The sequence below is a fragment of the Doryrhamphus excisus genome, chromosome 8 (genome assembly GCF_030265055.1).
Source record: "Doryrhamphus excisus isolate RoL2022-K1 chromosome 8, RoL_Dexc_1.0, whole genome shotgun sequence".
NCBI classification, from domain to species: Eukaryota; Metazoa; Chordata; class Actinopteri; order Syngnathiformes; family Syngnathidae; genus Doryrhamphus; species Doryrhamphus excisus.
Genome location: NC_080473.1, coordinates 9,570,108 through 9,595,291, shown reverse-complemented (window position 1 = coordinate 9,595,291; position 25,184 = coordinate 9,570,108). Strand labels below are relative to the sequence as shown.

The window sequence follows — 25,184 nt, the reverse complement described above, 5'->3', positions numbered from 1 at the left end:
TGTTCATTCATTCATTCATTTTCTACCGCTTATCCTCACGAGGGTCGCGGGGGTGCTGGCGCCTATCCCAGCTGTCTTTGGGCGAGAGGCGGGGTACACCCTGGACTGGTGGCCAGCCAATCACAGGGCACATATAGACAAACAACCATTCACACTCACATTCATACCTATGGACAATTTGGAGTCGCCAATTAACCTAGCATACACGGGGAGAACATGCAAACTCCACACAGAGATGGCCGAAGGTGGAATCGACCTCGGGTCTCTTCGCTGTGTGGCCTGCATGCTAACCACTCAAGCACCGTGCAGCCCCAATCGCCAAACCGAACCCAAAAAAAAACAAAAGGTATCAGTGTACAATGATCAGACATGTTCATTCATTCATTCATTTTCTACCGCTTATCCTCACGAGGGTCGCGGGGGTGCTGGCGCCTATCCCAGCTGTCTTTGGGCGAGAGGCGGGGTACACCCTGGACTGGTGGCCAGCCAATCACAGGGCACATATAGACAAACAACCATTCACACTCACATTCATACCTATGGACAATTTGGAGTCGCCAATTAACCTAGCATACACGGGGAGAACATGCAAACTCCACACAGAGATGGCCGAAGGTGGAATCGACCTCGGGTCTCTTCGCTGTGTGGCCTGCATGCTAACCACTCAAGCACCGTGCAGCCCCAATCGCCAAACCGAACCCAAAAAAAAACAAAAGGTATCAGTGTACAATGATCAGACATGTTCATTCATTCATTCATTTTCTACCGCTTATCCTCACGAGGGTCGCGGGGGTGCTGGCGCCTATCCCAGCTGTCTTTGGGCGAGAGGCGGGGTACACCCTGGACTGGTGGCCAGCCAATCACAGGGCACATATAGACAAACAACCATTCACACTCACATTCATACCTATGGACAATTTGGAGTCGCCAATTAACCTAGCATACACGGGGAGAACATGCAAACTCCACACAGAGATGGCCGAAAGTGGAATCGAACTCGGGTCTCTTAGCTGTGTGGCCTGAATGCTAACCACTTGCAGCGCCAAACCGAACCAAAAAAAACAAAAGGTATCAGTGTACAATGATCAGACATGTTGTGAACACAAAATCAACTTTTCTGCTTGACGAGCACGGTGATCAACCACGACCAGTCGCCATGAAAAGTCAAGCTGAGCGATGTCACAGTTGTATGAATCATCTAAAGACACTTTGCCTCCACTGTATGTGTTTGTGAATGGTGGATCTGTCACAGAAGGTGCTCGGCCTCATGCATTAACCAGGCTCCCTGCAATGTGTTATTCTAGGCGCAAAGTAATTCAAATTCACCAGAGAACTTGTTTCGATGTTCCTGCCAAAACTGACACATCTATGCCTCACTGTCGACTCAAGACATGCTGCTGTACGCTTGCACTTTTGGCAGACTATACCTCAAAATTAATTTGTCTTGAATTAACCGATTTTTCCCCATCGAGCTGCAGCAGGAAATGGCTCATTTGCATACAATAACTACGGAAAATGTTTCCCACCACCTCTGCTTCCAGCTCCATTTAGCATGATGTAAAATGAATGAGCATTATGGGAAATCTTAAAGATCTTACATCCTATACATTATCAGTCATAACGGCTTTTACTAGCATGTCCATTAGTATGACACGGAACCACGGCAGACATGTTTGCTTGCATTTTAAACAGCCAAGAGCATGTTTATAAATATGCATGGTGACTCAATGTTGCTTCTACCAGACAGTTTTCGACCCTTGTAATGCGTTCCTTTAAATGAGATGGCAGCACTTCTTGCACTAAGCTGTCAGGAGGCAGTTTTAGACAATGGGCCTCCCCCTCCAAGCTGTTCCAGCTATAAGCACTCATCACCATGGTGTGTTTCATCTCGACTCTTGGAACAGCAATAATCGATGTGATGGCAAAGGAAAACAGGCTGTTTCTCCCTCTGCCCTTGAGGCGCGCTACACAAACCCATCCAAAACAGATTGGGTCTGACAAAGCAGAGTTAAATTCATCAGCGGTATCTATCTCGAGTATGCTGGTACCAGTATGACCCTATGACAAAGAAAACTGCAAAAGTCCATCAGTACAGACAATGTGTTGTTTTGGCCATCCTAAAATACATCACAACATATCTAATTATTATATTTCAGTCCATTATGTCATAAGTCACCAGACTGACAGTGATGAGCTCATTTATTCAATTTCAGGATTGTTGTGCTGGCATCATGTGATCAGACGATTCAAAAGTCTGTGTACTTGCATAATTAGATGCACACCGACTACACTGACATAACAAAATATTATGTCAGAAACCTACAGTGACTGTAAAAGGTCAATGAATAAGACTATTGATACTATATTTATCTATAATTGATTATTATATTAGATATTGCCACATTGTACTGATTTTAATGTACATTACAGCAACCATTTTAATACAATATATCTTCTGAAGAGACAATGTTATAGAAATAAAGCTTGGATATACTTTAGAGTAGTCTGTGTACAGCCTGTATACCACTCAAAGCACAGATATTATTGTCTAAATAGTGAATGCCAAAGTAATTGTTTTGTTGACCCGTCAAGCATGGTGGTTATAGAACTACGGTCTAGGGCTGCTTAAGTGCTGGTCTACTGAAGCGATCCAGTCCACTGAGGGAAACATGGGTTTTTTCAACACTTATCCACCATCACAACAGTATTTTTGTGGAACAAAGTAACTAACATCAGTAAAAAAGTCCCTTTAGGATGCTTGAAATAACCATTATTTAACAAAATAGTGATATCAATTTGAAAAACAAAATACCTGCAATATCACAGTACTACTTTTGTAGTATACAAAAGGATCTTTGTATTGCTTGCTAGCGGCAGGTCCTCATAGTGTCTCACTAAGTGGACTAAGTGGACTTCCCGAATACTTTATTCGGGAAACACGACACATTTTACAAACGGCATGGGTTTTGTCAATTTCTGCACACCCTACGTTGTGTAGAAATCCAAAATGTGTTGTACGCCGCAGGGGCCGCTGTTATGTGCTGGCATTCCGCCATGTTGAACTGTGTTTATGTGTGAGGACGTTTCACTCGTGAATCTCGTTCAACGTCCTTGCCTAATTGACTACGGAAGTGCTGCCACCTAACGATCGGAGGTTTAAATTAAAATCAGAAATGAACCTTTGCCGTGTCTGCTCTTGAATAAATACCATATACAGTCTATGATAAATGCTTAAAAATATCCATATCATACTTTTTTAATATCGATACAGTATTGTGGAACGAAGTAACACCAACTGTGACATTCCGAAGCACAGCATGAACCCCTCCCCTTTCGTAAAAATGGGCCACATGGCAGTTTTGCAACATGATAACAAGCCCAAACATACATCTATGTATGTACACTTTGCCTCTTCAAGCAAATGCCTATGATCTTAGCTCTACAGTATGTTGCCTTCCAAGCTGTACACTGACTCCTCTAAAGTGTGCCCAAATTTCATTTTATAGTTTTATCCTTTGAGAACATATACTGTAATCAAATAGCTAGATAGCGAGATAGCCAAAACAAAAAGTTAGACAGAATTATACACCTCAAGTGTATTTTTTTTTCCTGCAGAAACTTGTTATTAAAGCTTTGAGGGTTTAGATACCCTCTCCAAAAGGTCTTGGCCATTCATATCGTGTGTGGCCAGCGGTGAATAACCTTGTGAACCATCACAACCACAAGCCCTGACACACACAGTACAAAATAATACCACTTATTGCAATGATTCAGTGCAAAAACAGATAACCATATGACCTGGGAACAAGTCATATAGACTGCAGTGCGGCATCATCTCTTGTTAAGCACACTGTTGTCCTCATGTTTTGCGCACGCACATGAACATGAACACTGGCAGGATAGCGCCACTTGCAAATTAAGACGCATGTCTGCACATTTCATTTCATAAAGACAACATATGACCATAAAAGGGAATCGCCTGATTTCCGCCATCATTAAAAGTTAAGACTCACTCACCCCTTTTGAACATTTTGCCGCTTTTAAGTGTATTTCCGCCCCTGTCCTCTGAGAATCATGGATCCAAATATTCCAGACTTTAACTTTGGAAGTTGATCCCGACGCCTATAGGTGTCAATGTCACTTAATTGTCACTCCCGTCAGTCACAACAGAGATGAATAATGATGATCTTTTTTTCCATGCAGGCTCATTCGGAGGGTTTAGGATTGGGATGCAATCGTTGCCAAAATACCCACATGCAGTATATCCCATGAGTCCGAATAAATGATGATAATTTCAGTTTTTTTTTTATATATATAAAGGTGTACACATTCGATGGTGTACTGATTTGAAGGAAAAGAAATATCAATCCACCTTCCGCCCTGACAGTCAGTCTCGCTCAAATTGCATCTCCTCCCAAAATCTAATAAGTTATTGGACTAGGATGCATCCTTAAAATAACACGTTTCCCAAAACGTCGCCGGGTAATAGTTTGATGTTGTCCAAACAGAGATGTATCTTCTTTGCACCCATTCAGCAAGCCGACGCGCTCAAGGAGGCAGAAAGTGATGTTGTGCCGCCTGTATACATCCTCCTCTTCCTCCGGGCTCAGCCTCTCTCTAACTGGAGAGACCGACACTAACACGCACACACACACACACACACACACATTCACACAAGCACACACGCGCACATAGTCATGCATGATGGCTGAACTTTTGCAAGTCAATAACACGCATCATGAAAATGAAGCATGCCTTTTAAAATCGATCAACAATCGAGTGTCATTACTAATTTCTACAAACAAGATTATTCATATTTTCTCGTTTATTATATGGATTAATTCATTTAAATAGTATAAATATAACCCGCGATTTTTTTTTAAATTCCAGCCGCTTTGCATCGGTGCTCGACTTTATAATCTGACAATCTTGCATCGATTGCTTTTGCCTGGTTGTTCCTGTGTTTGGGGTGGGGAAAAAAAAACATGGCGGCTCCCTCGTGTGAAGTGCAGCTCGCCGCTGTCAAAAAGCCAACAGGTAAAAATGAACTTTCTTTGTAAAATGTCTTATTTTAAAATGACACAGAAATGTATCGGATAAGCGGTGACATAAAGTGTGCTAGTGTAAGTTTAGCAACACTAGCAACGCGATAGTGAGACGCCAAAAACAGTTTGGAAGCGTTACGAGTGCTGTGAAAAGAGACATTATATAATTTGCCACGTATAACAGTCTTTAGGAGATACATGCTGTTGTATGCCATTTCAAGGTAAATTCGGTTGTTAGTCGTCTTTAGCTTTAGCATTTTAGCGTTAGGTTTTCTACAGCATCAGTAAAGTCTAATGTGGTCACTAATTGTGTTGGGAAACAGCTATTAGTAACCCCTCTTTTGCTCGATGAATTACAACAAATAAACACAGTTAAGACCAGTGGCGTCATTAGGCCTATTTTAGGGGGACTTTAGTCCCCCTAACTAGCCTACTAGTTACACTGGCCTAGTACTAGCCTAGTACTACTACTACTACTACTACGAGTAGTAATAATCAGAAGAAGATGATAGTCATAATAATAAGCTAATTAATAATATAATAATGATTATTATATAATTGATCACAGGCTGCACAGCGGTCAGGTGATTAGTGTGCAGACCTCACAGCTTGGAGACCAGGGTTCAATTCCACCCTCGGCCATCTCTGTGTGGAGTTTGCCTGTTCTCCCCGTGCATGCGTGGGTTTTCTCCGGGTACTCCGGTTTCCTCCCACATTCCAAAAACATGCTAGGTTAATTAGCGACTCCAAATTGTCCATAGGTATGAATGTGAGTGTGAATGGTTGTTTGTCTATATGTGCCCTGTGATTGGCTGGCGACCAGTCCAGGGTGTACCCTGCCTCTCGCCCAAAGACAGCTGGGATAGGCTCCAGCACCCCCGCAACCCTCGTGAGGAAAGGTGGTAGAAAATGAATGAATGAATATAATTGATCACTGTCCACTGGACAGAATGGTTGCAGAGCTTGAGCAGTGGTTTTGCAGTGTAGATTGTGTGTACTTGTGTAAATTTAATGGTGGCCTAAAACAATTGAGTATCTCTACTAAATCTGTCCAAAAGTGGGAAAGTTACATCCTGGTTCTTGTTTATTTGTTTTTTGGATTTTTTAAAAATGTCTACTACATTCATTAATATCCTGTGCATCTCCAGGGGGCAACCCCATCCACCCCCCCCCCCCCCCCCCCCCCCCCCCCCCGTCCTCGATAAATTGTTACTTTCTGCCGACTCTACTGACTCTTCCACACGACCAAGTAACACAGGAAAAGCATCGGACTTCAGCAAGTTAGTCGGTTTTGTATGTTTACAAAACAGTCCAGTTTGAAATGCAGTTGACAGATTAAAATGTATTTCTTTTACTGACAAGGAATCAGGAACTTCAACTACTCATGCCTGATGGTGGCGTCATTAGGAATTGGAAACAAATGTGGCTTTGCTCGCAAATAAACAGAGGAACAGAGCTTGGGGGAGGTCAGAGAGATTATCTGTCTTACAGCCAGGCCCATATAAGGAAGTCAGCCCCTCTGTGATGTCATAAAGGAACGGTTTTACCACGCCTTTTGAAACCGAGCATTTTGAGCCATCCCAAGCTTCTTTCAGGGCTCACTTCCAAATGAGAACTTCATTATGTGAAAATTTGACATTAACACAAGAATAGAAAATTCTAACTACATTTATAGGTCAGAATCGTTGAAAAGGCATAATACGTGCCCTAATATGTTGTGCAATGAAATTTTCTCTTTAGTTCGAGGGCCCCGTCGCGTGGTCAATCAAGTCCCTGATGAAATCATCAACAATCCCGATTTACAGGAGGCCATGAAAGCATTACCTTCAAACTACAACTTTGAGATCCCAAAGACTGTATGGAGAGTGAGACAAGCAAAGGCTACAAGAGGTAAGTAAGATCTTCTGGCCCATTGTCATACTCAGTCTATCTTGGCAATGGAGGTCATTGTGACAAAACAAATTATATGATTTGTTGTTCATGTGGCTTTGCCTCAGATGGATATGTGCAGCAATTCTGTTGTTTGTGTTTTCCTCCCATGATATCCTGGAATAACACTTTTTGCATGCAGTAAAGCAAAACTGCCAGGTGTTTCAAGAAGTAGTGCAGAACACCGGGACACAATCACATTTTATGACACCTTTACAGCTAGCACAGTAAAATAATTCCTTAGAAATATTTCCATTCTTATATGGAATCTTCCATTCTCATTATAAATATTTCCATTCATAAGCCCCATCTATGTCTGTTTATTTGTTAATCGTTTACTTTTTAAAAAGAATCAGGGTAATTTGGCATCACTGTTTTAGAAATACACTGTAATACTTTGACTATGAATTATGAATGTTGAAGCTGTGAACATATGTATTTACGCCACAATGACACAGTAGTTCATTCATGTTGTGTTTAAGCACAAGCTAGCAAGACTGTGGCAGCGTCCACTCTATTGATTTTGTGTTTGTGTCAACTATGTATGAAAAAAATCAAGAAATTTAGATGAATCCTTTAATTACAACACCCCCGCCTCCTCGTAGGTCTAACATGCCATTTATGTCGATACAGACCACAATTCGTTGGTTTTCCGAATGCAAAAACAAAATCGCCCTCTAATGAATTTGTGGTTGCACTTACAAAATTCAGTCTGGAGATCAAACATATTTGCGGCTGTGAAAATGTTATTGCAGACACACATCCATTAGTAAAATGGTACTCTGAGTAGAGAAAGATAGATGTTTTATATTTTTAATTTATTCTGTTATTTTTAATTTATTTATGTTTGAGCACTGTTGTTTTTTGGAGGAAGCGGCTGATTGACCCCACCGTTTTTGGAGCCCGATTTTTGTGCTCGTTCTCTCCGCTCCCCACTTTTCACTCTCTGCATTCACATTGTCATTCATGAATAAAAAGGGGTGTCACGTAAACCATTCTGTCATCGTCTTCTACTGTGCTACCCTTACACTTGGTTATCTTGGCAGTCGAGCAAAAACAAATCACAAGTTGTGTCGTAGTTCACTTGGTCCTGTTGTTGGGTGGATATGTGCAGATGGCATGCCAGGAGTTTAAATATCTCTTGGTTTGCAGTTTTTACTTTAAGTCAAGCCTCGGCTTGCTTCTCTGAAGTTTTTTTTTGCGTCGCTCACCTTGTCACCTCTGTCTCCCTGTGTTCCTCTTCACGTCCATCTGTTCCACCGCCAGCCTTTGCCTCTAAAAGTCGTTGCTTTTCAAGTGGAGATTTGAAAAACATGTACTTTTATCTTGCCTTCCCAGCTTCTTTGTTTTTGTTTATAAATAACCATGAGCAGTGTGTACTAGCATTTTTTTCTAAAAGTATTTATTTTTATCATTTTCTCTGCTACAGAGGTTATATTCTCATTATGTGGGTCTGTTGATTGCCAACTATAGTAACATATTTTATGATATGGATATATTAGATGTTCCTGTTTCGACCAGTCCAGGGTGTACCCCGCCTCTCGCCCAAAGACAGCCGGGATAGACTCCAACATACCCAGGCCCACAGTAAGGACAAGTGGCATAGAAGATGGATGGACGGATGAATGTTCCAATCCATGCATTCATCCATTTTCTGTATCGCTTGTCTTCATATATTAGCTGCAGCTCCCTGGTGTTGGCAGCACTCATGCACAGTAGAGCATGGCACTACCACCGCTATGCTTGACAGCAGACATGTCATTTATCTTTGTACTCACTTGTGTTGCCAGCTGTTTGGACAATAATGGCTGCCTGTTGAGACATTTGCAGTGGATAAGTGTATCAAGCTGTGCACTAGTATATCAAAGTTAAATTTCTATCCAATAGTCACTTGAGAAGTGACTGAAATGACCTAAAATCAAATTTTCGATGGTTTATCCTTATAGCCTTATCCTTATTACAGCAACATGGTCCATCTAAACTTTCATTAATTCAATTATTTTCTACTACTTTTTCCTCACGAGGATCGCGGGGGGTGCTGGAGCCTATCCCAGCTGTCTTGGGGCGTGAGGCGGGGTACACACTGGACTGGTCGCCAGCCAATCACAGGGCACATGTAGACAAACAACCATTCACACTCATATTCATACCGATGGACAATTTGGAGTCGCCAATTAATCTAGCATACACGTTTTTTTGTAATGTGGGAGGAAACCGAGAAAACTCACACATGCACGGGGAGAACATGCAAACTCCACACATAGATGGCCGAGGGTGGAATTGAACCCTGGTCTCCTAGCTGTGAGGTCTGCGCGCTAACCACTCATCTGCCGTGCCGCCCCCATTTAAACTTGAATCATTTAAATTGTGAAAAGGGCTGGTGAAACTGCAATTTACCATCTTCACCACTAGGTAGCGCAACAACACCCGATTATCTAATGACTCATCTTCTTACAGGTGCTTGTATATTGGAATCGATGGGAAAACATACCCCGTGGGATACTTTGTTGTCATCGCTACCTATGCATTTTAGGTTTATTTTCAGTCTTTCTGTCATGTTGTCACGGTCCACAATATGTCTTAGGAGAGTTAAGCTGCCTCCAAAAAATGTGACTACCAAATCACATGTGCGAAAGAGAGAAAAAAAAGACCTAATCGAGACATTGATGGCCTGAAGATGGCAAAAAGTGGAAACGGCCATGAAGTGTCTCAATATCCTTGAAACCATGAAAGCGTTTCCCAGGGAGACTCGTGGAACGCTCAGGGAGTTGCTGTGTTTTCCAAGGTCTTTGCACAAGTGAGACAGCCAAATGATAAGCTCGCTTGACAGTTTTCTTTTTAAGTAAGTCCTCTGGCAGTATAATGTTTTTTTTTTTGTCTTTTTTTTTTTTTTTTGGTTGCTTCCCATTTTTTTTCTGTGATACATTTACTTTCACGCGCCATTGGGCAAAGCATTGAGAGAAATGAATAGCTGCAATTATGAGATTGTTTTCATCTCATAATGTTTAGAATTCCATTTGAATTGGATGGCAAAACCCTTCAGGCTGCGGTGCAGATTTTCTTTAGATTTCCCAGCCTATCAAACCAAAACATGTTTTACATCCAAATGGACAAAAATGGCGTGAGGCGCTTGCAAACACTCTGTTAATTCTGTGTGATTTTCAATTACACATGAATGTCATGCATGCAGAAAGTACAAAATACATATTATCATTGAGAGCACAGTGTATCCATGTTCTTTCGTTGTCATGTGTACATTCAGTGTGTTTCAAGTAAACGGAAGCACAGTAAATTCGGGTATAGGTCACTTGCTAGTAAATCCACACTCAAAAATTATTTTACCAGCAGTGGCATTTGGTGAGGGGCTGCATGGTGTTTGAGTGGATAGCGCACAGACCTCACAGCTAGGAGACCCAAGTTCAATTCCACCTTCAGCCATCTCTGTGTGGAGTTTGCATGTTCTCCCCGTGCATGCGTGGCTTCTTCCCACATTCTAAAAACATGCTAGGTTAATTGGCGACAAATTGTCCATAGGTATGAATGTGAGTGTGAATGGTTGTTTGTCTATATGTGCCCTGTGATTGGCTGGCGACCCCGCCGCTCGCCTTAAGACAGCTGGGATAGGCTCCAGCACCCTCGTGAGGATTAGCGGTAGAAAATGAATCAATGAATGAATGGCATTTGGTGATTATCAAAGTTTATACTTTGGATAACCGTTAATAATAACAAGGAAAGGAAGAGGACAATTTAGGTAAACAATATTCACCAAGCTATAGCGATATTGTTATTTTAGCAGCTAGAACAAAAAAAGTTTATCTAACGGAGTAACATGACACCTCGCTAGCCGCTTGTCTTGGCGTCACTCACAGACAGAACATACTTAAGCAATTCCGCTTTGACACGCAACTAGTGTTTGAAGCCAAGACATAATTATTATCATAACAAGAGAACAAGGTTGTTAAGTGCCAAAAAGTAAGTTAGCACATACCCCATAGACGTGATAGCCGCTTGTAGCATTCTAGTGGGACAAGAACAAGCTCTCAACTAGCCGTATTTGCTCGAGTGTTTTAATGACAAAATGTCACTCTGGTAAAAAAACAAAAAAAGTCAAATTTGAAGCTTGAAGATCAGAGGCTTGGTGGACAGCTCGGTAGACGCTGCCAGTGAGGCTGAGTGACTGCCAGGCAAAGTGCGTGAACAGATGCTAGAGAATAGCAATGAGATTGAAAGGTGAGTGATCACACACACTGACATCGATAGGCTTAGACCAGGGGTCTCAAACTCAATTTACCTGGGGGCCACTGGAGCTCGGGTCTGGGTGAGGCTGGGCCGCATCAGCCCCCCCCCCCCTCAAAAAAAAAAAAAACACATTTATTAATAACAGGAAAATGAATAAACTTTGCTTTGGTTCCAATTTTCTACAAGAAAAGCTCTGATAAAACATTCCACTGTTCTCACATATCTTCATTTTTATTTTTCTACACAAAATAAGATCAAGAATAAAGAAAATCAACCAGTAATAAATAAATATAATAATAATAATAAAACGTCAAATAATTAAAAAGAAACCACATATAGTTGGTGGGTAGAGAAATTATTTTTTTTCAGATTAAAATTAACTAAGCATTATTAGAGCCCTGTAGACATGACAAAACACGACTATAGTCACATTTATACTCTTTTTTTTTTTTTTTTTTTTTTTTTATTTACAACATATTGCGCAACTGCAGGGTCTTGAGACATATGCTAACTCGCAAACTAGAGAGCTAGCGACCTAAACGGTAGCCTCCAAGTTATTTCCTTTAAACTTAAAAAGCCAACAACTTACCACTTCCACACGGATAGGGAGGATAACTATTAAGTTATTTAACCTTTAACATGAACATTAATCAAACTTAATAATTTTTTCTGGGTACATGATACCATACAGCATCCATATCAAATGTGCGTGGGCCGCACTAACATTAAACTTTCATATCTCAAACTAGTGTCCTGCGGGCCACATTTGACCTGCGGGCCGCGTGTTTGAGACCCCTGGCTTAGACTGTGACAAGCTGTCGTCAATTGACTCCACCATTGACTATTTTTGGGAAACATTTTTCAAATGATTGGAATCACATAAATTATATGTGTAAAACATTCCAATAGACATATTAATATTTAGATTTAGTTTTTTGCTTCATGATGACTCACTGTCCTCCCCTGACCGTAACCAAGTACCAGAATCATATCATGTTTAATTCTTCTTTAACATGTCCACAGAGTTGCATTCACCTCCAACATCTAACCTTTTGTCAAAGGCTGCCCAAAGAGAAAGCTCTTTGTTAGCTGTCAGCTGTGGCTGGCGTGTGTTCCGAAACCTTTTCCCCACTAATAAAAGTGCCCTTTCCTGTGTAATGACCTGTCTCTCACTGTCTGCATGAGCGTTCTGTGACCCCTTAACCTTTCATCGCTACCACTGCATCTATCACTCCGTCTCATCTAACCATGCAGCCACAGTCCTGCTTTTATTGTTTAATGCCGGAATTTTTGTCTGCACCTTGTTATTCCAAAATGTCCACACACGGCAACAACCGATGGTTCTGGAGCAAGATACAGTAGGCTGTGGTCTGGTATGGTTTATTGGTTTGCTTAACAAGTTCCAATAAAGAACACCGGGTGGCTACATTTGCACTCATTATTGTCTCCATTTTCATTTACTGTGAGATTAATTGCTCTTTTTTATGATCCTTGGAAATGCTTGTACACATTGCTGCTCTCCAGGAATGCATTTTGTTGCATTTCTCCTGTTTCAGTTTTGTGTTCACTTAGTGAAACATGCATAATGGCCCTGTGTCGAGAAACCAGCATACGCAACACTGGCTAGTTCTCTCACTGAAAACTTGCGTTGCATGACGTATTACGGTTGGGCATCAGGTCTTAAGCATCAATGGGAACCTTAACTAACATTGCAATTTTCCCGGGATCATTCACATGTTGATATTTTGATTGAAATGGCTGTGATGTGTCGAATTGGAATTACTCTGGGAAGTCAAACAATAAATGACATCTGTCTCGTGCCAATGTAACAGAGGGCTTCAGGATGCTCGCTGATATCGTGGAAGGAAGTTCGGTTGTGGGAAGTATAAATAAAGGACGGGTACTACAGCTATGGCTAGACAAGATAGGCAAGATTTTCGGTCTCTACTACCAACAGTCAATACCAACAGTCCAGCCTCCCAAATAAGAGCACTTTGGCATACATCCTGCACCCTCATTTAAATCATGCAAACTTTTATGACCCCTTTTTGAAAGCATCAGAATTGAGAATTGTTAGAAACCAGAATCGTTCAAAAATGAAACAATCACCAACCCTTGTACGTGCACGGCTGACGGGTCACACAAACATAACAAGAAGTTAAGTGCTGTGACTTGGTGATGTACATTTCCTTTTATTATTACTGTCAAAGAGCGGCACGGTGGACGAGTGGTTAGCGCACAGATCTCACAGAGACCAGGGTTCAATTCCACCCTCGGCCATCTCTGTGTGGAGTTTGCTCCGGTTTCCTCCCACATTCCAAAAACATGCTAGGTTAATTGTCCATGTATGAATGTGAGTGTGAATGGTTGTTTGTCTATATGTGCCCTGTGATTGGCTGGCGACCAGTCTAGGGTGTACCCCGCCTCTCGCCCAAAGACAGCTGGGATAGGCTCCAGCACCCCTTGCGACCCTCGTGAGGAAAAGCGGTAGAAAATGAATGAATGAATGAATGAATTACTGTCAAATTACTAATGGCAACCTGGCAAACCTTACAGTTTTATGATCATCGCTTTTTCTCTGCGATGTCACTGCTACTCCACGGTGTAGTGGCAAAAGAAACAACAGTCAAAGAAACATGCAGATGTAATTGTTTTGATGGTCTTAGGAGACATCTTCAGGTCTTGCATGCCATTGTGCATCATGGTTTGTGGCATATTTTTTTATCGAGAATTTAGGTGAAATACTGAATTTATCTTTACAGCTTCTACTGTAATGAAATGAAGTTGGTCGCTTCCATTCCCTCTGTAATCTTGCCACTAAGAGCTTCATAAATAGTTACATTAAAATGTCTACCAAACCACAAACTGCAGTAAGTACTTTTCCTCAAGGTGACAGCTGCCTTTTTTGAGGTAGGTGCTCTGTCATGCATCACTGACCACTGCATTTACATGGAAAAAATCCTGCCGACTTTGCACCTAGTCATCATTTGTGTAATCCTTCCTTAAATTAGTATGCATACATCAGCGTGCTGTCTGGACGCAGTTGATGGCAGGCATGTTTGTTTGTCCGCTTTATTAAAACTGTCTGTCAAAAACACCAAGAACGGTGTTTTTTCCAATTGTGGTTAATTTCGATATGGACGGACGGGGTCCTCATTTGTAAACATGTGAAACCATCAGTAGGGCCCCCAGTAGTTTATCAGTCAATTCATCCATATTTAATACTTGCTTTGGGGATCGTTATCTGAATAAAACAGCAACAATGCGGCCTGTATTTGCAAGAGAATGAATTTAAAACCTGCCCACGGATATGGCAGCAAAATGTGAATGGTTATGATTAAACAGATAAATAAAACTAGTAGCAGACATGATGTGATGAGACCAAAAAATAGCAGCTGGTAGAGAGAAGTTTGCACCATATTTGCAACAGCCCACGAGCTTGTAAAGTAAACCAACATCACTATTGTATCAGAGTATGAATTGATTTTAGATGTCCTTATTTCCTACCAGTGGTGCACAGTGAATAGTTGGGCTATCTCACACTTACATTATCCCACAGGTGTTTTGTCCGTATGTCGGTTTTATTTGAATAACATCCAAATATTGCGTTTGTAACTGTGCTTGAGATTGAAAGTAGCAATATCTATCAACATCTATAAACCCCCTCCATATCTGGTAATGGATCCAACACATTATTGTTTGACTTTTCTTCTCTTTCTAGTGGCTCTACAGCTTCCGGAGGGCCTGCAGATGTTTGCCTGTGCCATCGCAGACATCATCGAGAGGTATGTTGCAGCTGGTATTTGGATGGCTTTTGTGCCAGCAGGCGTAGAAATCAAGCTGGCGTCTTTTTTTAATTCCAACCGCAGTCATTAGGCAAGCAAGACCGTTATCATGATTCTCTGCCTTGGACTCAATTCTAGTTTTGGTACAACATGAGGTGCTATTGTGCGGGTTTGGGACTGCGCTGATATCATATATTCTGCTGCTCAAAGTCGAAGAACAGAAGCAGTATTATTATTATTGGTTACATTTACGTAGTTTCAGTTGACATGGGCCCTCCATCACACGGACACCCTAAAGTTGTTTATCCCTGCATTGAGAGATGACTGAGTATTGATGTTCTTCGGACGTACTTTGTCTTTTCCACTATCCTGTGGTTTGGCCTACATTGTGCTAAACAGAAAATGGTAAAATGAAGCACATGCGTATACTGCTAAGCGCTCACTTGAGGCCCACGATAGAATCCATGGACAAAAACTGCTTGGTTTTCCCTTTTCATGTCGTCCCTGCGGTCTTCAGTCGGCCGATGCTTCCAGGGAACTGCCTGCTAAGTGTCCTCTTCGAGAAAATGTCTTCCGCCATTAAACACCCAGAGTGGGCTCCTTTTTATAGATGTTAAGTCGATACTAACCTGTTTATGAGATGGACTAGATGGGGGGGCTTTAATGGTGGTGGTGGTGGGTGTTTCCATCAACTTGACCTCACACAGGAAACTTGAAGAACAGCTATTTGACTTCATTAGTGCACTTATAGCTTCAGGAAATGGTAAGAAATTATGAAATATTTCATTCAAGCTTGGTCCGGTATTTATATTGGACGGGGGCTTGTCGTTTTTAGCTGAATTCAGCGTTATCACACTGCTATCATACCTCTCCATCACTTGTTTCTGCACCTTCCAGCTTTTCTTATCACGAACAAGGGAAGTTCTCATGATCGGGTTGTTGTATCTGACGCAGAGCTGTCACTGTCACACATTTCAACGTTTGAAAAAAAACAAAAACATTATGGATTCTACTAAATTAACTCTGCATCCACCAATGCAGTGGTTCTTAGTTATTTTATGTCATGCCCCCTCCAGGGGACAAATGTCTTCCCGCTCCCCTGATATGATATTGAGAAATTGATTTATTTATTTGCTGTAATGTACAGACTGAACTCGGAAGTGAAACGAGATAAATGCAACAAAGCTGTGAAGCATATTCAAGAGTCAAACTGCATGTTGAGTACGATAAATTTGCACTTATTGGCAGGTATGCAGTTACACTGAAAGTACTCCCTGCCTATCACCCCCCCTCCACAGTTCACCCTCAAGGGGGGTCCACCCACACTCTTTGAGAAGCACTGCTCTAATGAAAGCAATCAGCAAAAACAAATGACTCACTTAATCTTCCGTCTTCCATATTTTACATCAGCCACCAGACATTTGCACTGAGACAACCATCCATCCATCCATCCATTTTCTATACCGCTTGTCCTCCATTCGGATCACGGATGAGCTGGAGCCTCTCCCAGCTGACTTTGGCCGAGAAATGCGGCACATCCTGTACTGGTCACCAGCCAGTCTCTGTGTGATTTTGCCCTAAGACAGCAAATGTGCCCTTTCATTAAAACTGCTTTTTACCATAGCAGACAACAAATAGGTTTGCAAACTCTCATTCGGTGTTTTCACAGAGTATAATCAAGCCAATTTAAGAAGGTTATCTAAGGTCAGTAAAGTGTGATGAGTCCCTTTATCTCTCTTCCAAGTAAGAGGCTAATACATCTTGCTTGTCCTTTTTTTTTTTAGCAATGTCATCATTCCCTGAGATCTAACAAATTATGAAAATGAAAGTATAATTTGGTATGAACGAATTTAAATAAGATGTTAATTGCTGATAAACCTTGATCCCACTTTGTTCATCCCGCCCACTAAATTGAGGTGTGTGATAATGGTGGTCTCATTAAAACAGGGTCAGAGTGGCCCTCATGAATTGAACTGTTATTATTATTTTGTCTAAATATTGCATTTTGGTCTAAGTGTGGCATTTTGCTTGTTTTTTTGACAGCAGTAAGAGTTTTAGCAAAACCGATGAAAGCCTGCCAATTAAATAGGAAGTCTTGGTACAATACTACCTCCATTATGGCTGGAGGAAAATGATGCATGCTACGGAAAACAATTTTCCCAAGTAACTTTTTCGATACAAACCAAAATAGATGCGAGCTGAAGGAAAAACTAATAAAGTGGAGGCATTGTGACAAACGCTGAGCCGTTTTCAACTTCCTAATTGCACCGTGTGAAACACAGCTGAGCCACTGCTGCCGTCTCGGAAGAGGCGGTCTCTGTGTGCGACTGGCCAATCGCAGAGCGTGAAGAGTGAATACAAAATGAGCATTTTAAACACACCGATACAGATAATGATGAAATGTACTTGTTTCATACTCTTATCTGGCAAAGAATGCATTATCTATAACGGATACTCGTTTATAACGAGTGTTACAATGTTCTACCTTATAATACGCTTGGATGGTGATCATTGGTTGCAGCACAAGTATTCTCCACCACAACTGTCATTTTTTTCCTCCTACAGTTCGTGGTAATGTATGGAGCTAGTCACTGATATAACCCTTGAGTATCGGGCTCAGCAGGAGGACAGTCTGATGTCAGACAGTTTTTGTTAGGGCTCATGAGCTGATCATCTTCATCTTTACCTTGAGTACACTCTCATCGACTAGTTATGGCTGAGGTCCATAGCAGCCAATGAAAATATAAAGGGCTAACTGCCCTCAGAGTGAATAGCTTCTGCGAGTCAGCCAGCTTCTATAAGTATTTGTGCTACAAGAAAACGGTCGCTGAAAATGTGATGGGAGTAGTCATCTTTGTCAGATACTATGCAGTAAATGATGTGACATGCAGAAGTCTACAGTTTTAATTTGTAGTCCAAATGCCGTATTTCAATGTTAATGTTTTTCAACACACCATGTCAGTTGTTTTGCTGTAGAAGGCTGACCTGTAAATGTTGTTAGAATGTTGTATTATTGAGTTAAACCAGAGGTCTCAAACTCAATTTACCGGGGGGCCACTGGGGCTAGGGTCTGGGCGAGGCTAGGCTGCATCAGGTTTTCCAAAAAAAAACAAAAAAAAACGCATTTATTAAAAACAGAAAAATGAATAAACTTTGCTTTGGTTCCGATTTTCTACAAGAAAAGCTCTGATAAAACATTCCACTGTAAATATCTTACTTTTTATTTTTTCTAAATCAGTAATAAATAAATAAATATAATAATAATAATAATAATAAAACAGCAAATAATAAAAACTTAAGAAACCACATATAGTTGGTGGGTAGACACTATTTTTTTCAGATTAAAATTAACAAAGCATTATTAGAGCCCTGTAGACATGACAAAACACGACTATAGTCACATTTATACTGTTTTTATTTACAACATATTGCGCAACTGCAGGGTCTTGAGACACATGCTAACTCGCAAACTAGAGAGCTAGCGACCTAAACGGTAACCTCCAAGTTATTTCCTTTAAACTTAAAAAGCCAAAAACTTACCACTTCCACACAGATAGGGAGGATAACTATTAACAGTTATTTAACCTTTAACATGAACATTAATCAAACGTAATATTTTTTTTCTGGGTACATGATACCATACAGCATCCATATCAAACTTGCGCGGGCTGCACTAACATTAAACTTTCATATCAAGGCGGGGGCCTCAAACTAGTGTCCTGTGGGCCACATTTGGCCCGCGGGCCGCGTGTTTGAGACTCCTGTGTTAACTATGCCAAAGTTGCAGATAATGAGGTTTGCACATTTGGAAGTAAGTCTTGAAAGAAGTTTGGGATGGCTCGAAATGCTTGTTTTAGGAGAGTGTTTTCTAATACAGACTCCCTGTGATGTCACAGTGAGCCATACTTCCTTATATGGGCGTTCTCGAATACGACCTGTATACCCGCCCTACCCCGTTCTGCAGCACTTTGAAGATTTCACCGCGTTAGCACCGAGTGTGAGCAATCACAGCGTAGTGGGAGTACCCGAAGGCGGGCTGTGGGTGGATAAATAAATTAGAACAGACCATTTTGGAAAGCCAAGGAAATACAGCTGGAATAGGTGCAGATTCTAGAAGCTGTAGAAAGCTTTCTGTGCAGGTTATTGTGTGAAGCTGCTCTGTAGGAGTCCACAACTCAATACAAGGGCCAAAACATTTGCATAATAAGTCTCCTTTAAAGCTTAAATAATCATGTCATTTATATGCCTAAAGTAAGTAGCAGAAGTTGATATATTGCTGTGCAGATCTTATCCGATTTTCTACGTGTTTATTTTCATTTCTCTGTTAGCCTGGTGCTCTTGAAATTGTCAGTCGAAGATGTAAACAAAAAGCTTTCATTATAAAAGAAATTGATAGCCCGGGCAGACGGGCAATAATTCATGTGCTGTCAGCATGCCATATGTTTTATTGCTTTTTGATGTTGTCAGCTGTCTCCTTCTTTCTTTGAAAGATACCTTATGAACATACAATACTTCAATATGTACCGCCGCTGCTTGTGTGACAGCCAAGAGACCAACAGCCAATGTTAACGCTGCCACCATGTCTGAATCCTGAGGCCAGCCATGGTATTTAATGTTTACTATTCTTCTACCGTTGAATCCATTGGTTGCCACATAGGATTGGCTGCCTGAAACCAAGTCCAAAGACTTGCTTCAAGCACCACACTTCAGAAAATGACAAACTGAGCACACAATCCCGAAGGACGCTGCTTTTTTTAGTTTAAAAAAAAAAAAATGCCTGCGAGTCAAGTACACGTTCCCTTGACAGATTAAGAGCCTACCATGGTTTTATGTTACAATCTATGAGACAATGCTAGTGTGTCAACCACATTTTAGTTGCATAAATTGATAATTAATTGAGGTTGGAGACGTTCACTCTGAATGTTCTGAATTCCTGTTTCAATGGCAGACAAGTAATTAATCGAATGATGTTTGGAGGAGTTATTCCAGTGGTTTTTAACAGTGATCTGCAGGGATGTAACTCAACGTCCCACAGCCGATGTCATGGTATTTATACTAAAAAGTAGTTGATACTGCAGACAAGTAGTACACTCTATTTTGTTTGTTGGACGTGATGCTTATGATGCCCATACTTTGTGTTGATATCATGGACTTAGTTCTCATTTGTTACATAAATCAAATTACAATTTAATCACTTTAATATTACCTGACTTGGTGGGTTTTCACAAATGTAAAAAAAAAAAACCAAAAACATCAGGTTCTAAACAGACCCACGTTTTTTATTTAAAATAGAAACGACGGTAGGAAGGAATAAAAAAAAAAAATGTCCTTAAAGATAGACATGTAACTAAGCCCACACAGACATGTCCTACAGCCCTGGCTTTCACTCTTTAGCAAGATTTCATGCATTTGCAATTTGTAACCATCTCCAAGCTCCATTATAAATAGCATTTAAAATGCAATGAGACCGAGCTGATGGAGTCATACCAAATCTCCATAATGATGGCAAATACTGGCTAAAAGCAACTTGCATTGACTCAAGGCAAGCTTTGTTATCATTTATGTATTTGGTTATCAAATAACCTTTTCATTATCTCATCAGACTCTCATACAGCAGAAGCTTACTTTATTTTGTTGTTTGAAAGGAGACCATTGAAAGGAATTTTTTTATTCACTGAATCTGAAGACAAAAACACAATGGCACTTTTCATTATCTGTAACAAACAATAAAACCACTTACAGGGATTGTGCACCGTCAAACCCAAGTAGGACCAGACCACGTCTGTCCTTGCAGAAATAAACGACCTCCGCAACCTGCTGTCTGCTGATTTTCTCACAAGAACCGTTGTAGAGATTGGGGTAAGGCAACTTCAGCGGAATACTTGCGGCTGGGTAGCACATGCCTCGGGGTCTACAGTTTTCACCAAGTGAACAAGCTGTATATAAAATTAGCATATCTTTAGCGATGTGCAAAGTTAGTGCTTCAGTAATTGCTTTCCATCATGCCCCCTTTTCTTAACATTCAAGGTGCCTTGGGTAAATGATCACAACGGTATTGTTCCTCCGTTTAAGTGTGCCGTGTCTCTCACTCGGATTTAGATGCTGTAATTTGTTGTACTGTTGCCTTTTGTCTTTTTTGGACTTTCCATCATGCAGTCACTGTCTGTTATCCCAAACCACTGCCAATAATATTCCTTTCTTGAACAAACTTCTCACTGTTGTTAGTGGGAGCCAATTTGTTGTGTCTGTTAAGAAAACAAAGGGGAAGGGGAACGCTATGGACAATATAGTAGAGATCTCCTGAAGTCTTGGATGATATATATAAGTTATCACATGGTTTGTCTGGTATCAGGCCAGGTATCATGCCCCCAAGTGTCGAAGGTCGAGGGCTGATACTGGCACGCAGGGGCATGATACTGGGCCTGATACCAGACAAACCATGTGATGATCTTATTATCACATACTATTTAATCATGAGCTTATTATCATGTACTATTTAATCAAAAGACCATTTTGTTTCCAGAAAATTTTCAGTTTATTACATGTATTATATCTAAACAGTGTAAACACAATAATTGCAAAAATATTTCAACAATAATATTTTATCAACAGTTTTATCTTATCAATGTCTGACAATTAAAGTTCCATTAATCAAGTTTGGGTTTTTTGGTGACTGGAGAAGCACTAGGAATATTTATAGTTACAGTGACAAAACAAACGCTGTGTGTTCACGCCCGTGCGCTGTTCTCTGATTGGTTGTTTCACGGGCACGATATCAGAGCAGCGCGCTCTTAGTGGACAGCTACGGGGGCTGATACTGGACATGGTTAAACTCTATATTTTATCAGTATCACTGCCCTGGGCTTTGACACAGTATCATTTCGGCCTTTTCCCGTATCATTCATGGGCGGTTTCTAGGGTAAAGGGCCAATTAATACTGTAGTATGTGATAAGACATCTTCATGCACAATGATGATGCATTTTGACCATGTTTTTAGTGGTAATACATGGTCAGGCAAAATGATCTGACACATATGTAGGTTAAATAAAAGGCAAATAAAGTAAAGAAACAAAAAAGTACATAGAATGCCACTGTTTTTCGTTTCTTTTTCAGTTGCTGCTATGAATTGGACTGGTGAGCGTTGAGCTTTCATTGTGGAAACGTTTATCAAAACAAACAAATCTGTAACTGCAACACAACCAGCGTTCCGTTTGCATTTCAATCTTGGTAGACATGATGCCGTACCAGCTTGAAACGCCATCTTGTTATGGGTTACCAACTTCAGAGCTACTGGATCTGTATTGTACCTCGCACCGCTAGAACTGATTTAATAACATAATGAAGCAAAATGGTGGCACGGTGGTCGTGTGGTTAGCGTGCAGACCTCACAGCTAGGAGACCAGGGTTCAATTCCACCCTCGGCCATCTCTGTGTGGAGTTTGCATGTTCTGCCTGTGCATGCGTGGGTTTTCTCCGGGTACTCCGGTTTCCTCCCACATTCCAAAAACATGCTAGGTTAATTGGTGACTCCAAATTGTCCATAGGTATGAATGTGAGTGTCTTCTTGCCTGAAGACAGCTGGGATAGGCTCCAGCACCCCCGCGACCCTTGTGAGGAAAAGCGGTAGAAAATGAATGAATGAATGAATGAAGCAAAATGGCATTATATGTACTTTTGAAAATAAAAACACTTTTTGTTACTTTATTTGGCTTTTATTTAACCTACAAATGTGTCAGATCATTTTGCCTGACCCTGTATAAGATTAGTCAAAGTTTTGGTCAGTTCCCCCGACTACACAACATTTTGGTTATTCTAATGTTGTGCTTATTTTGTATTGGTTTCCTAAAAAAGCAGATTTAACATTTCTTACCTGGTGAAGGTTTTAAAAAATAGAATAAAATTTGTGCTATCATGAAAAATATATTGAGCTCTCTGGAGAGGTTGTATATCTTAACAAAATGTAGCGGAAGTCTCTGCGGGTTCACCGACATACTGTACCTGTTCTTGTTTGTCTCTTTCAATCATGTACAAGTCTAGATAGCTGTCAACACGGGCACTAGATGACTCAAAGTAACAGGCATGTCAGAGGCAATGTGTTGGTAAATCAAGGTACAGAATGCCCACACGGCCCCCAGGCATCTTCAGGTCCTTCGCCATAGTCGTCTCTCTCCATCAAAATGGATCCATCTGTATTCTGGACAGCCGGTTGAATCATTTCTTTGGGAGCAGGGTAAATGTCAAGACTACCACTAGGAAGGAGACTTGAGAGAGCCGGCAACGAATGCCTTCATGTTGTTACAGCACTCTCTTTTATGCTGTGCTGTCGCCACAAATCACAACTGTGACTGGATGTCCGTGTGCCAGAATATAGGTGTTCATTTGCTGGCATACTATACTGTATGTGTTTTCAGTTGTTCGCAATCAGCTTCTCTCGTTCCGTCATAATGGCAGTGGTCACGGGTTATTTGTTTCAGACATGCTTAATATGTTAGATAATTAAATATCACATGTTTACGTTATGCAGTGTTGGGCCACAAAAAGTAATTATAATAACCTGTTGCTTTCCCAACAAAAATAATTGAATTACTATTGGAATTATCATAAATGTAATTATTAAATCAGCAAACATTACCCTTTTTTGAAAATAAATTATTACACGTGTTGCCGCAACAACCCAATCCTCACCCTTGAATCCTTACATATGGAGGATGGGGATAATCAGAATTTCATATCATCCAAAAAAATGTCATCCAATACTTCTCTACAAGAGAGGAGAAATATGATCTCAGGGAAGAACTAAATTTGAAACACTTATATGCTAGGACTACGTTAAAAAGCCATAGCATTTCAGTATGTGGAATCAAACTATGGAATGGATTGAGTAAGGAACTCAAACAATGCACAACGATGAGCCAATTCAAGAAACAATACAAGCAGTTGATGTTTGCTAAATACAAGGATGAAGAGTCTTGAACCAGTCATGATGTGCTATATATATCACTATATTGACACTTACTATGGTACCCATTATGTCATTGGATGGTCATATCACCTCGTACTTCGGTATGTGACAAAAAAACAAAAAACAAACTTATTAGGAAAGCAGGAAGTGTACAAATGTAACAGTTACTGATTGTAAAAGTACCAGATGGAGGGGTAGGATTTAATAAGCTTTGCTTCTTCCTACTCCTTTTGGACATGTGGAACTGTGAACTGATTATGTGATGCACTCAATTGTAATGTGATGCAATCTGACCATATCATATATCATATTTCAATCATGAAATTTCTTCAAGGGTTGTTATTTTTGTTAGTTTTTTTTGGTGAAACCAATGTTACAGTGAACTATCGGTACAGCAGGAGGGTGTTAAATGAATTGGCGACTCCTTTGTCCTACAGAGAACTACCTTTTCGCTTGAGGCTTCAGGTACATCAGGTACAAATACACAGAAAAACCTGGTCGCTTCTGAAACAATACAATACAAAATATCTAGGCATGTTACACCTCGGAAATTCCACCAATATAGATACACATGGAAGAAAAAAAATGCATTTTTTTGGGGGGGGGGCAAGGCCAGACGAAAGCATAACGGTTGTGTTTATTTATCCCTAATGTCTGCCCGTTGGCTTCCAAATGAAAAGTGACAACAGTAATGAGTGCACACAGGTGGAAGCGGCAGTTGCTCATTCCACCAGTGAAGACAGCATCTGGGTAAGAAGATTGAATTCTCATTTATGAAGCAATGATATAAACACTTTTTCCCTCTTCTCAGCAGTATGTACAGATAAGTAGCGCTCACTTCTGAAGGTTATACAGCTCACGCTTTCCCTCTGTTTTTTCTACCCCCTCTTCTACACCGCCATTCATTTCATGCTGGCCTTGATCACTCTCACTCGGTCCCAGGCACATGTCCTTGTAATTGGACTCATTTTAGATAGATGAAGAACAATATAAACAGCCTGTAAAATGTATTTCCGTCTTCGTCATTCTGCTCACATTGCTGCAGTCTGCACAATTGGACACAGGGAAACAACAAAACATGACTATTCATATTCTGTTGGAATCTGAGATGTGCAATTGATTGATTCCCATTGTACCCTTTCTATTGAGCGAACAAGGGAGAGAACACGGCCGCATAGACTATAAATATCAGTGCCGGGCTGTGCATTTGGTGCCTAGGTATT

General features: G+C 40.8%; 2 protein-coding genes across 8 annotated transcripts in view; one reads left to right on the top strand and one right to left on the bottom strand.

Annotated features, from left to right (window-relative positions):
* Positions 1-4,639, bottom strand: part of rtn4rl1b (reticulon 4 receptor-like 1b) — a 179,486-nt gene extending 174,847 nt beyond the window's left edge. The window contains exon 1 of the mRNA XM_058080435.1: positions 4,018-4,639. Coding sequence (XP_057936418.1) covers positions 4,018-4,030 — 13 coding nt within the window. The 5' untranslated portion in view covers positions 4,031-4,639. The remainder of the gene's footprint in view (positions 1-4,017) is intronic.
* dph1 (diphthamide biosynthesis 1) overlaps positions 1-25,184 on the top strand; it is a 294,949-nt gene that overhangs the window by 217,107 nt on the left and 52,658 nt on the right. For 2 of the 7 annotated variants that reach the window (XM_058080439.1, XM_058080440.1), the window contains 2 exons: positions 6,786-6,935; positions 14,935-14,998. In XM_058080439.1, the coding sequence (XP_057936422.1) occupies positions 6,786-6,935; positions 14,935-14,998 (214 nt within the window). Of the gene's footprint in view, positions 1-4,879; positions 5,038-6,244; positions 6,327-6,407; positions 6,512-6,785; positions 6,936-14,934; positions 14,999-25,184 lie in introns of those variants that run through there. The other 5 variants (XM_058080437.1, XM_058080438.1, XM_058080441.1 and 2 more) reach the window with 5 other exon arrangements.